This window comes from Vanacampus margaritifer, chromosome 14, assembly GCF_051991255.1.
Source record: "Vanacampus margaritifer isolate UIUO_Vmar chromosome 14, RoL_Vmar_1.0, whole genome shotgun sequence".
In the NCBI taxonomy this organism is placed as follows: domain Eukaryota; kingdom Metazoa; phylum Chordata; class Actinopteri; order Syngnathiformes; family Syngnathidae; genus Vanacampus; species Vanacampus margaritifer.
This window is the reverse complement of record NC_135445.1, coordinates 9,118,561-9,133,247: the sequence shown is the minus strand read 5'-3', so window position 1 is coordinate 9,133,247 and position 14,687 is coordinate 9,118,561. Positions and strand designations below refer to the sequence as shown.

The 14,687-nt window shown below is 37.6% G+C and overlaps 1 protein-coding gene across 2 annotated transcripts in view; it reads left to right on the top strand.

Annotated features, from left to right (window-relative positions):
- Window positions 1–13,720, top strand: part of LOC144034137 (leucine-rich repeat transmembrane neuronal protein 4) — a 102,136-nt gene extending 88,416 nt beyond the window's left edge. Inside the window, exon 3 of one of the 2 annotated variants that reach the window (XR_013288164.1) lies at window positions 5,895–5,978. Coding sequence is in view for 1 of the 2 variants with exons in the window: in XM_077542699.1 (XP_077398825.1) it covers window positions 5,895–6,212 (318 nt within the window). In the remaining variant the exon portion in view is untranslated. Of the gene's footprint in view, window positions 1–5,894 lie in introns of both variants that reach the window. The other variant, XM_077542699.1, reaches the window with a different exon arrangement.
- The last annotated feature ends 967 nt before the right edge of the window (window positions 13,721–14,687 follow it).

Genomic DNA, 14,687 nt, shown 5'->3' with positions numbered 1-14,687 from the left:
TTCTGCATGTTGCTTTTATTGCACAGTGCTTCAACTTTTATCTATTTGGTCACATACTGTATCATGCTAAATATAGAGGTAAAGTACACAATGCTTAATTGGCAGTCCTTCTACCATTTTCCTTAAAAACGGAGAGTTTCAGTTCTATACAATTTTTTAAAATGATGCATTTATTGTTATTCAATTTAGCTTTCAAATGATCTTTCTTCCTTTACCTGACCAGTGGAGCTCTTTAACAGTACACTTCATTTACTGGACTGAACGTACAATGTTGTATCCAGATTACACAAAAAACATTTGATCCAACCTTGAGGACTTGAGTTCTACTTTTTTTCTTTTTTTTTGTGTGTCGTTTCGTGAGTGAGATACAACATGGATGGAATTTGCCTTTCTATTTTTGTGTGATAATAGAGCATACGTATTTAAATATGCTATGATATTATATTTGATACATAGAGAGAGAGAGAGAGAGAAAGGAAGCATTTACTGCTCTTAAATGATTCTGATGATGAGTATATGTGGGAAATTAGCCATAAAAACCATAACTTATAAAACTTATTAAAATAAATTAACTCAGCTAACTCAGTTTTATTTACTTCCTGTGGCAGCTGACCCCTGCTTACTTTGATTAAGCATCGACTGAAGCAGGTTTGCGTCCGTCGATCCATGCCAGTATAGGCGGTCCTTCTCAGACTGTGTATTTATTTTTCGAGGCATCATAAAACACTCGCCGAAAATGCAGAAGCGCTTGCCGAAAGGTGGGCATCCATCAATGACCGTCCGACGTAATGACGGAAGTGCCCACCTCTACTGCTCAAATAACATCCACAGGGCTTCGCAAATCAACACTGGTTGGTGTGGTGCTGATGGGCAGAACTTAACCTAGAAGAAAGAAGTTTTGAGAATTGTTTCTTTGAGAAGAATGTAAGAAAAATGATGTAAAGATGACTCAGTTTTGATCTTTTAGTTCAACAGTTTTACAGGAAAAGAATCATACTCAAGGATAAAAGAAAGCTCTTCGAACAGTTTTTAAATCAAAATACACTTTGTATTTGATTTTGCATTAAATTTGAAATTTTAAATATGTTACAATATTTGTAGAAAATAGTAAAAAAAATTTGATTAATCAAAATTAATTACAGAAAATGTTGCGATTAATTAGTTAGGAATTGTAATCACTTGACAGCACAAGCCCTCATAGTATGGTACCTGCATGGCATTGCAGTTTTTGCATCATGGTGCTTGGTATTCCTCTCTGAATTTGAGCACGTTGTTTGCACTTTGTGAAAACAGCAATTTTCTCCACTGTTTGAATAACTTTCTGATTATCAATCTAAAACACTCTGTATCATCGGACAAGATCTTTATCATTCCCACATCTGACTGTTTCTTCATGCTTGAAGGACAACCTGAAATTGCTCATAGGGGCAATCTGTACTTTACACCATTCGTTAATCATGACCTTTTGTCCATGTAAATGTGGTACTTTTCAGTGTCTATCACTTATAATGTTGATCTTCATTGAAAAATATATTTACAGTTTCAACAATTGAATGCATATGTGTCTTTGCACTTTGTACTTAACCCGCAGGGTGGTCGTCACACAAATTCTGCACAAGGGCAAATTAATGCCCTGGCACTTTGATTGGATCCAGCGAGATGCTTTGGAGTTAATATCAGTTAATTAATTCAATGCACTGGGCAGGGAGCCGTGAGCAGAGCTGAGGTGGACCACAGTGTGTGCGCGCGCGTGTGTGTGTAACGGCAGCTAAGGTGGTGCAATGGTGGCCGAGGCCAGGTTGGTGAAGGGTTTAAACTGAGAGGGAAATGATGGGAGTAATCCACTGAGTGCCTATAATGTAATGAGTCAGCCTCACTTAATGGAGACCATTTGAGGAAGGAGGAGGTTCAGGAAGTAAGAAAGGTGGTAGTTATGGAGATTGTTGCTTGACGGAAAGGCTTGGTAGGGGAACAAGAAAGGGGATAGGTCTGCTATCCATCTTAAAGCTTGGACCAGACACCAGCTCGCAGTAGCGGTTTTATAAGAATATATGACTGCAGTGTTGCACAATTGCTGAATTATAATGCGGCACGACTCAATCGAATCATGTTATGCTCTAGCTTCAGGCTACAAATCACCATTTTTATTTAAAACAGATCTAGTGTTGCAAGGTTTTCTGGGGAGGCTTCCGTCTAGATCCATGGTTCAGGGTCAAGCTTGAACTGCATGTTGTTGGCTTTACCATTGATTTAGCTTGAGCTGTGTATAGCATTGATCAGCATAATTACCTCATTCACTCCCGGCCATTTTCACTGAAGCGATCCCCTTCGCTCTCGGCTGTTTTACTGGATTTTGACTGATTTTGCAAGGTCCACAGAATATTGCTATAAAAACATGGCACCTCCCAAATGAAAGATTAGCGGGGAAAAAAAGTAAATTCTATCTATTTCCGTTTTGCAGCAATTGGCATTAGAATATAGCTTAGTTTCATCATTATTCACAAATCTATGTAGAACTGTGGGGAAATCAGCTTGTTTGAAACAGGGCCTTGGTTGATTTCTTACACTCTGCTGCCACCCGATGGCCGTTTTTGTAATAACTACCATGGCTTCAACCGTTCTGTGCAGTTGATAGGCTGCATCAAAGCCTTCTGTATGCTCCAACATAAAAAAATAAAAAATAAAAAAAAACGTTTAAATACGTTTTTGGGACACTTAAAGCATTTAAAATAGAACATATTTATACGTTTTTGGGATCAAACGATTTAAGATTTTAATTTTTTAAAATTAAAAACCACTACAATTTCATGTAAATTCAAATCTAAAATAAATTCTCACCAGGAACTATTTAAAACAATTTTAATCACTAGTCTAGCCACCCTAGATACAAATTATATACTTTTTAAAGTTCCTAGAAATGTACATTTTTAGATCTGCTTTTTGTTTTGCTTATCTCAAGCATGACTTGGCAAGGCTTAAGGGGATTTTTTTTTGTTTGTGTCAAATCCAATCGATGGCTAATTATTGGCCCACAAAGAGTAGAGGGTTGGAGGGTGAGCATGAGTTTCGATCAGACATGAGTAGTTTCTGGCAAGAAGTTTAAATGCGTACAGTTTACAGTGCAGACAGAAACACTTGGAAGCCGAGGCATTTCACGCCTGAGTGCGAAGCTGCCAAGATGTGAATCAGCACCTCCAAATGTGAATCTTTAGCCAATGATGAAAGAAAAGTCCTGCATCAGGAATATGATTTTAAATATCTCAGTGTCTCACTCAAAACTGAGAGAAAAATGGCTATTTTCATGTAGCAGAGTGCTAGCCTCCCTGAGGTCTCAAAAGGTAGGGTAAGATATACTGAATGACACTTTGTTGTTATGATGCTGCTCTGCCAGGCATGGGTTTATTTAATCCAGGTCAGCTGCCACCTTTGCCTGGTATTTTCATGTTTGCATCTTTTATCTTTTTTTTTAAAAGCCATACTTACAGCTATTAGCACTGGAAAGTTAAGAGGGCTTAGTTGTCACAAGAGTCGCATGTGTTTTTTTTGGCATGGTTTTAAGGTTGGGGAGAGAGCGAGGTCACATACTAAACACATGGCCAGATGTGACATGTGCTCCTGGCTGTGACACTTTGAAGTGGCGTGACACAGGAGAGAAAGTACAAGCTTATTCACTGTAGCGCCTGTTAAAAACTCATCCCCACATCCAAATCTGCATTTTCCCGTTCATAAATCTTATGACTAGGCTGATTTTCACATTAAATGCATCTCATTTGTAAAAAAAAAGCAAATGCTGCAGATGCGTCCAGGCAAACATTTTGGAAGGTTTTAGGTCACTGGAGACGCATGTGGTCACCATGTGAGGATGATGATGGAGGGCCAGCAATAAGCTGCCAATTGGGCTGAAGGATTTGAGCCACAAATGCACATTAAACTGCGCTTGAAAAGATTATAAACATGATGAAAAATTAACATTCCAAATATATATAGCGCTTAAAATGTATTATCCCACCATTTCAAAAAGAGAAGAATGCATCCAGCAACACAAAGTGCTTTAATGCAGCATAAAATATATCTATCCTTTTATTCATTTTCTGCACTTCATTAGGGTCACGGTCGCCAGTCGGTTTTCTTTTCTTTTCCAGGCTTGGTTTCGTCTAATCATTACTCATAACCTTGATGCTGCCAGACTTTCTTTTTTATAACTAAAGTATTACTATCCCGAAGGCCAAACATAAAAAGAATATGAGCGATTGCAGTCACATGTAATAAGTAACGAAGACCTGCTAGCAATCTCTGCAGCGCCTTGTTTTATCTTCCTGTATGCCCGGGTCAGTGTCATAATCAGTGTAGTTTTCTTAGAGTTGTCTTTTAATCAATGTTTAAACGACAGGGACTTGGGGAATGAGGCTCCAAACATCAGTCATAATGAGCACATCGGCTCACTTTATATTTTGATACTAGCAAGTTGGACAATTGTGCACCATATTTTACTCTCCATTGGGTTTTGCTGTGAAACATGTAGTATATAAAACCTGTAAATGTTTTTGTTTTCTTGACTGCGGATACCTTCCAAAAGTCACCATCACATATTAGCGAACAATATTAAGCTATCAAATAAAAAATATCCGCATTGTTTTATTCCTTAAAATATGGAAACAAAATTTAGAAAGGATTCAATTCTGTTGGACTTTATCAACATTTTGTAACTGCATTAACATTCCTACAGAAACTTACTTGTTACTTTAAAGCCTGTTGAAACATTGTCAACTGTTAAATGATGATATAATTTGTCATCGTGTGCGTGTTCCAAAAAATTGGAGATGAGACTTCTTTGTGACAAAGGCTCCTTCGAAGGATGATTTATTACAGAGATCTCCGGTCACCATCTTGAATATCACGTAAAGAGTGTGTCAATCCAAGAGTGCTCGCCCCCTCCCTTGTGAAAGACAGCTCTTTATAGAAAGTAAAACGCCTTTTCTCCTCCCATCATGAATAAGTAAAACAGATTGGTTCTCACACAATATGTTACATAATATTATTTTCGTACACAGTCCGCAGCTGTGTTCATCTTTTTAGACAAAATATACTCTCAGGGTACTTTTCGTACTTTTTTCCCAAAACAATATCTCACAAACAAATTGAACTGGATTTAGAGTGGCCGTGAGTGATGGTGCGAACAGAGAATGTGTGTGTGTGTGTGTGTGCTCTCTCAAAGCAGAATCTGTTCTCACGAAGAGAATGTGTGTGCGCAAAACACTGAGAAGGAATTTTTAGACAAAAACAAGGTTAAGGTCAAATTATACTGAGTTCAACACTATTTCACCTACTCTACACATCTATAAAACATTTCAACATGGTTAATATATGAAATAAAGAATTAAAAATGTTAATAATGTACAACACAACTCAAATCTGGTATTGTCTGTGGGCAAAAAAAGAGAGAACGGTCGGACGAATATGCACAATATGAATTGACATGTATAGCGTATCGTATGGTGTTCCACAAGGTTCAATTCTAGAGCCGCTGCTGTTTTCATTGTATCTGCTGCCCCTGGGTTCCATCCTAAGAAAACAGCTGTGTTTTATTTATTTATTTATTCATTTTAAAGTGTTCTACAAATATGGAATGATTAATTAGTAATTAGCTATCTAGCAAAACTCCTAATCATAAAAAATAACATTTTAATTGAATGTGCATAGTAAACTGGTGGGGTTCAGTACCTCCTTCATGCTATAAGCAATATGTGTGTGTGTTTTTCAAAGCAGTTTGTCTAATTATTCTAAAATTGCGTTTTCTGTCTCTTCCTTTTCTTGTCCCAACTCTGCTCTCTGCTATCTCTCTCTGTGTATCCCAATCCTTCCCCGCTGCTGTCCTCTTCTCACCCTGCAAACAGGTTCCTCATCAGATGAGTGCGCTGACCTTCTACCGATACGAGCAGCCGATTGTAGACTACTGCCAAGCCCATCAACCCCTGCGGCTAAACATGGGTTATGAGGGCCCCCCTCAGGGTCTCGAGGGTCTGGAAGACCTGGGGCCTTGCGAGAGGGGCGCTATACAGACAGTGGCGCTCCCGGCTGTGCCCACCGCCGCCACCATGGGGCCCTCAGTGCCAGGGCCTCGTTCTCCTCCACCAGCACTCAGACCAACGACGGAGCCTCCCAGCAGTGGTCTTCCCACCGAGCGCACCGGTACACTTAAATTTGGACGCTAGTGACCTGGACATGAGCCTCTGATGAATTGTGACTTTAAAATGATGGGGCAGCGGAGCTGGTTATTGGAACATGAGGAGGAACATTAGTAAGAAGAAAGGTTTTGGTATCCATACACACAATCTGAGCAAATACAGTCCCCAGGACAACAGCTGATTGAAATGGTTTGGGATATGTAAAACAGAATTTTATTTTTACTATGTTTTTTTCCCCCCATTTCAACGTAACGGGTTATGCTTTTGCAAAATTATAGAAATGCATGTACTCTGACTTTGGGATGACAGAAAGGAGCTCTCACACAAAAAGAGGTAGATTTCATGTGACAAACAGGGTGTTTAACTGTGATTGCTATGGTAATTTACATTCAGCAATTTTCCACAAATGCAAATTTCTATAATTATTCCATAAAGATCAGTCCTCTGTCGAGATGGATAATTACACTGAGTTCGTCTTTGCTTTGTTTGACTTTTTCTTTTGGATGTGGGATATAATTAATTACTTCAATTATACATATCAAGCCAAAGAGTTTTTTTTTTTTTATTGAACCGCACATACGCTGAGGGCATTCTTAAAACTCAATGAAAAAGCATATTTGATAACTTATATACTTAGATAAATTAAATGTCTGCAGTGTTTCTAACAGATTGGCTAATAATTATGAGTTGCCACCATTCATCATGTAAGTTATTTTCTAAACCGTTCCACAGCAACACCCACAAACTTGTAATCGTCTTTTTGGGCATGCTTCAAACTTAAACATGGTCCTGTTAAAAGAATGACAAATATGTACTCACGTGCAGCCCAACAATAATTAGCTAAACCAATAAGCAAAAATGATTGACAAGTATTGTACATATTGTACCCTTGAAGATGTCCACTGACCACCCTCACTGCCCCATTTGGAATCATGTCGGACTCCGATCACATGAGAATTAAGAGAGCATCATTTCTGACCATGTCGCTCCCTGCATCCCTCCCCACCACAGCGCAAGCCAGTGCCTCGTGGGGGCATGTTGAATCATGTTGACATGGGCTCAGCCTATGGATGAATCCACAGGGTTGAATTGGGAATAATGCCTGACAGCTCCCTCTTGTCCAGTACGTGACATCATGGCTCTCTGTGAACTTTTGACAAACATGTCAAGTATTGCTGTTCATTGACTTATGGAGCAAGAAAGACTCAAAGCAAGCAATGAACATGGATTTTTTTTTTCCACAAGTGATAATAAAAACCTAGAGATATTGGAACTCTTCTCAGATGTATCGCCAGATTAACTGAACAAACTGTGAGAACATTTCCCACATGGAGTGGTCATCAAGAAAAGAAACTGGGTAATTATTTATCTTTTCTTTTTGTTTGTTGTCATGAACAAAAGAGACACTTTTTGAGGTGTGCAATGATGATGTCAAGACATTCTATAGACGTATCAAAGGTCAAAATCAAATAGAACTTATTTATCATGTAAATACAAAATCTTTTAAGATGGCAAGAAAATATGACTTTCTGCTGAAACATCTTATGAACAGAAGAGGAGCCTTATTCATTTTCCAGTGTGGGATCTATGTGTTATAAAGTTGAAACTGTCCTGCTCCTGTTTCAATGATAAATATTTTTCTATTCACTCCCGTAACTATTAAACCCTAAGTGGTTTCTGTCATCCATTCATCTCCCAAAGCTTGATGATGAAAGAAAGTTTGAAAAACCCTATTGTGAAGTATGCAGAGGTGGGCGTGTCCATACATTTTGAGTGTCCGTCAGTCGTCAACAGTCAAGGCGCCTTTCCGTCATCGTCAATATTTGAAGACGAACCGCATTATGATCGTCAATCCGTCATTCCTCAGCAAAATGGGCATTCGGTCGGATTGACGATTACAATGACGGATGGAAACCCACCCGTCAATCGAACAGTCGGGATACCCTTCCGTCATTGTCAATCCATCAATAATTCAAGCCAAACCGCAATGTAATCGTCAATCCGCAATTCCTCAGTGAAATGGGCATCTGTTGGTGATGGTAAAATGAAGCTTCATGAAGCACTTGAGATTTATTTTTTTTTTTTTACGTCTTTCGTTAGTGCTCTTGTCTTAAATATAAAGGCTAGGACAATGGAAATTGATTCCCACTTCATCTTTAAACCAAGAGTGCCATCTAGAGGAGTCAAAAATATAACAGGTGCTTCATGAAGCTTCATTTGTCCATCACTAGCGTCTGTCCATGTTTCCGTCATTTGTCAACAAAATGGGCATTCCGTCATTGGTAGATTGACGATTACATTGATGGACGAAAACCCACTTCCGGCAATGCTTAGTCTGTCAGTTTTACAAAGTTTCCCATCAATCGTCAACACAATGGGCGTCTGTCATTGACGAATTGACGGATCTTCAATCAATATTAACGAAATGCCCACCTCTGGATGTCTCCATACTTGTCAACTCAGTGGCCATATGCAGCGCTATGAGTTTCATCCCAAGTCATATGACTGTTTGAATCATATATTTCTTTAATGTGTCATTACTTTGCGTTTGAACAAATGCAGTCCCCAAAACAGCAAATTCACAAATTATTTACAATTTCACAAAAAAAAATGAGGGGTTCACCCTTGCTTGATGTACAGTGCATTGCATACAAAATGCCGTTGATTCGCTTCGTTGCTTCATAGTGCTGGTGGAGTTTCCTTTGTAAAAGCGGCTTTACCAACATATTTATAATAGGAGTGCTCTCAATTCTGTCCATACAGTATACTGTCTGCCTTGCTCTATAAAACTCACGCCCAAACTTTATGTCTGCCTCTTGTTGACCTGGGGAGACCTGTTCAATGATTTATCCATGCATGCTATTGACAGTGCAGGAGATACTGAAAAGACCATGTTAGGAGCTGGACTGTTTTGGGGGATTCGTTCCGACCCCTGCAAAGTGGTGCTAGTCTCATGCTGGACCTTGGTACTTTTGTTGGTATTGCCTTCTGTGGTTCAGCGTAAGAACTACACTGTCACATTGCAAAAATGGCAGCAGCCATGCTTTACCACTTTGCTCTGAGCCAAACTAAAGCATGGTGACGAAAAAGTACAGCTGCAGTGTCCACACGGACAGGTTTTTCCCTGTGTTTTAGCCTTTGACGCACACGCAAATGCTGTCTTATGTTGCTTTTTGGAAAATTCCGGCATGGGTGGAGATATTAACAAAACAGTATTTTGTATTTGTGTGCCCATGGGTAAATACTCCAATTATTTTCATTGTCTTTCGTTATTTTTTAGTTTATTTATTTTTTAAGAGTCATTAAGCAATAGAACATGTCTAATTCAACCACAGCAAAAATTTAGCTTTTCCAGGCTAACGACTGGATAAATACTACCCAACAGCTGGCAAATGTGTTTCCTGGAATATCTTTTTAAATGATGAATGATTAAAGGATTTTTTTTTTTTAATGTTTTAATTTTTTTTAGATCGGAAGATCAACTTTTTCAAAATACCCATTTCCATGTTGAGGGAATTTGCTTCTTCGTTCTGGTTAACCAAGGAAAGGGTGCCAAGCAAAAGTATCACCATTTGCAGTTTATCTCTTGCTAGTCCAGCAAACCAGTCCAGTCAAACACCAATAACTTCCGAGACTGTACAGTAAAAGTATTAAAAAAACAAAACAAACAATATTGGATCAAACAAAGAAAGAATAGATCAACATTTTCTTTCTTCTTCTTTTTTAAAGATTAGTTTCATCCTGATTTATTGAACGTCATACAAAATGATTTTTAAGTAGTGTTTTATGGTCACAATTACAAATACAATGTTACAACGTTTGTCTATAATTGTCTTTCTAATCTCCTGAGACTGCTCTCCTTACCTTTCTGTGGTCCATGATCTGTGGTACACGCCATAAAACTAAACTCAACTCCGTTTTGGGAGGAGCAATCATTTTTGTCAAAGCTAGTTTGATGAAGTCTTTCTATCGCCCCCGCCCTGGGTTTTTTTATTTTTTAAATATATGGTAAATGGTATTTAATTTATTCATCACTTTTCCACCTTACAATTAGTGATAGTAAAATGAAGCTTCATGAAGCACCTGCGCTATTTTTTTTTATTCCTCTAGATGGTGCTCCTGGCTTAAATATAAAGGCTAGTGCAATGGAAATTGATAACATTTCCACATTTTCTTTAAACCAATACTGCCATCTAGATGAGTCAAAAAATACCACAAGTGTCTCATGAAGCGTCATTTGTCCATCACTACTTACAAGGCCCTAAAAGTGCTTTACATTGGACTACTCATTCACCTACTGATGACGCAACATCAAGAGCAATTTGGGGTTCAGTATCTTGCTCAAGGATACTTCGATACTTACTCTACCACTGAGCCACTCCACCTACCATATAATTATGTATTGTCCCGATAAAATAAAGCAATGCCTATTTTTATTTTTTGTAATGTTTTATGCATTGTTATTCTTGAGTGCCAAGTTATTTCAGTGGCCATTGTAGTGCTTTGCTTCGTGAACAGAATAGCAACAATTTTGTCTATTTTCAATTCATACACAAGTTAACTAAATGTGCTTGAATGTGCTATGTACATTCTTAAACACACTGGGAGTCATTATTTTTGTTTTGTTTTGTTGTTGTCCATTTCTTTCACCATTAAGGAGTGGGATTCAAAGGCTCTGCATGCTTAATGGTGCATGTTCAAGCGGAGGTTCAACTTCATCTGTGCTAGGCCCACAACACCAACAGGTTTTTGTTTGTTTCGGATTTATTGCACAGCATGCTCCCCAACACCCCCTCATTCCTACTGGGAGGTTTTGCTTTATACATTTTGTTATCTTTACTTCTTTTTATTTTCATTTTGCATGTGGTGGGATGATTAAAACAAAACAAAAACAAAAAGGCTGAAGAATTGCAGTGAAAAACTTTAAAGGGAGGAGGAGCTAAATGCAGCGACAGTGAGTAAACCAGAAACACTGTAAAATTGTAAGGACAAATGGATAAGTGCAACTACATTTATTCTGTCACAATGAAAGCTTTTGTTACAATCCTGAACGTCTCAGGCAAGTCTATTCCCAGTGTGCTTAAAGGATACGAACTGCTTGGGATTCGCACACGGCTGAGCACACATGTACTGTATGGCAAGCAAAGGGCATTTGTGAATTGCCTTGGATTCTGTAAAATGTTTAAATATATGCATGCTCACGTACAAACAATTGCAGAGAGACTCACATCTAATGTGAATGTTTACTACACTATCAAGATTCTACTTTGATTTCTCAGCCTCTGACAGCAGAAAACCACAAACTAAACAAGAGTGCACACACTCTAGTAATACTTAAAATGACTATAGCTTTTGGTGCATCCATCAATCTGAGTTCACCGAAGGCAATCTGTGATGGTTCAGTAATTTCTAATCCATTACCTAGTAAATAGATTTGATAAATTAATTCCAAGTCAAATACGGATTTGCAGCTTCTGCTGCTTGACAGTGCGCCAGTTTGTTTATCACAAGGCACTGCTTCATATACTCAGAGAGTCCAATGGAGCCTCGTGGCACCCTATAATGCAATAATTTCCTGAAATTATAAAAACACCTTCAAATGTAATAAAATGTGCACTTGGTCAAAAATATAATAAAAAACAAATAATGTAATAATTTCACCAATAGTGTAATGCCATAAAAAAAAATCCTGATTGATTTTGTAATATTGTAACTTATTTACAAATAATCATATATTTTATATCATAACCGAGAAGTCTTTGCGGCAGAGCATTTCTAACCAAGTGGGCGGAGCTTGTTTCACTGAACTTTGTCACAGCTATTACGTTACGTCACGTAAAAGCGCTACAATATCAGTCAGACTTTTTTTTATTACATTATGGTGAAATTATTACATTATTGGGTACAAATAATAATATATTGTATATCATAACCGAGAAGTCTTTGCCGCAGAGCATTTCTAACCAAGTGGGCGGAGCTTGTTTCGCTGAACTTTCTCACAGCTATTACGTTACGTCACGTAAAAGTGCTACAATATCAGTCAGACATTTTTTTATTACATTATTGGTGAAATTATTACATTATTGGGTTTGATTACATTTTTAGTCAAGTTAAGGGCAAATTCTATTACTTTCAGGAAAATTATGACATTATAGGGTGCTGCAAGCATTTTCTCAAAAAAATCTAGTAGATTTGTAATGAAAATGTGCAGTTAGTGGGACGTTTAGAAAAATAATATATATTTTTATTTATTTTAAAGGCGAAGTCAATCCAAACAATTTTTTTGACAATGATATTTTCTACTGTATGCAGCCCCACTAGTCTAAATATGGTATTCTAGTTAATATTTGTGGATTATGAGTTAAGCAGCCCAATCCAGCTATTTTTATCCATCTCAAGTGGCGGCCATTTTGCTCAATGCTGACTGAAGATGACATCAATGTTGCTCAGGTCTCAGGTAACAACCAATTATAGCTCATCTTCAGAAAACAGGTGAGCTATGGTTGGTTGTTGCTTTAGCAAAATGTAGTGAGGTCACATATAACATATTATTGTCAAGAAATATTTAAGGTTGACTTTACTTTAATATGCCCAAGTCCCATACTTAACACCACAATATTTCACACAGCAAACTTACATTTGTGTCACGGTTGTAAAAAAGAGATGAATTGCTATGTTCAAGGCTTAAACAGATGTGTAATTACAAGATAGCCGTAGTCTGCATGTAATAAATGATGGGCCTGAGTGTGTGTGCGCCTACAGCGTCATGTACTCATCTACCTCCCTTAAGCCGATGTCACCACTACTGATGCTCATGTCTGCCCCGGTCCCCATTGATTGTTATTGTCCATTGCTGCTTCACATTAGCCCAAGGTCTTTAACCTGTGACTCATATTGTCCTGACACTGTTTTTCTGCCATTGCTCATGTCAGAGGGCACGCAGAATAGCAAAAGGGGATCATTAACCTTTGTCAGGGAAACACACTTTTTTTATTTGCCTGACAAAGCCCATTTACGCCCCTAATTGTATTTAATGTGAACACCGAATAAGGTAAGGTTTGAATTTAAACAAGTGGCATTTTATTCCTGTATTTAATGTGTCATGACAGTGAGCGAGAAAGCAGAGGGGAGCTGACAGAAAGCAATATCGGAATAAGTCTTTGTTTTCATGCAGGCCCAAAGCACTTTCCCTTTATTTCCCAGCCTCCTACTGTAAATGTGCAAAATAACTGAATCCCTGCTGTCTCCCTCCCATCCAATTTCTGCAGAGCGTTGATTTCTGTAGGGTGTAAATATGTGCTGCATTGTTTTCTTTGGTAGTTGCTTTGCTCTTTTTGTTTTTGATTTTTTTGATTTTGTTTTTGTTTTCTTCTCTCATTTGGACTTTTGCGTTTATTGTACTCAGACCTAAAGCATTTTTTGTGGAAACTTGGTCCAAGTGCAAACATATGGCTCTTTGAGTAAATTATTGTCAGAAAATGTTTTGTAAAAATTTTGATGATGATTAAAAAAAAAAATAAACATATAAGATGGAAGCAGTGGTGGTTCATTTCTTAGTGATGGGACTTATGGCTCTTTGACGGGAGCCGTTCAATGAGGAACCGTTCACCGAAAAGAGAACTAAGCTAAAAAATTAAAAAATAAATAACTGTTTTTGAAAAGATAGAAATGAATAAAAAGTAACTAATGAAAACTAACTGAATTTGAAAAACAAATGTAAACATAAAATTAAAAATTAACCATAATGAAAAATCCCAACTATTACAACACTGGCCTTGCTGTTGACATACGAAGGATGGCTTTTTTTCTTTGGTGGATATCCCACCATAGTTTCAGTCAAGCTCCCGAACCCCAAGGTAAGTAAGTATGATTTATACCTCGCCAGTCTGTCTCTGATGGGTAGTTTTTTCATTGGGTATGGCAGTTTCTTAAAAATCCATTTAGAGGTTAGGTACGAGATGGGGACCAGAAAATGCTTGGGTGGGGGTTGCAAATCAATTAATTAATTAATTAATTTTAAGTTAATTAAAAAAAAAGTCACTTGATGATGATTATTATTATTATTATTATTATTATTATTATTATTAGTATCATTATTATTATTATTATTATTATTATTATATTTACATTTTATCTGCTTGATAAGATGATTTTCTTCCCTTTGCAATGTCTGGTCCCATAGTCATTGTCACACTTTTCTTCTTTTCAAAACTGGCACCCATTCTGTGTTGGCATGACAAAAACAACAACAGCAAAAAGCCAAGAGTTTATTTGATGTTTTCCATTTTTGGAGGTAAATCTTGTTTTTGTCACTGTCTGTACATTTCATGCTTTAATTGTCGTTATTTCCATGACAAATTGCGCTATGCTTGTCTCTGGCTACATGCTGATCCATTGCTCCAGGCTCATCAACAACACTGCAGATCCAAACATTATCAGAGCTGAAGTCTGTGAGTCTTTGCTGCTTAGTAAGGAGAAAATCACATGCATTTTACTTCATAT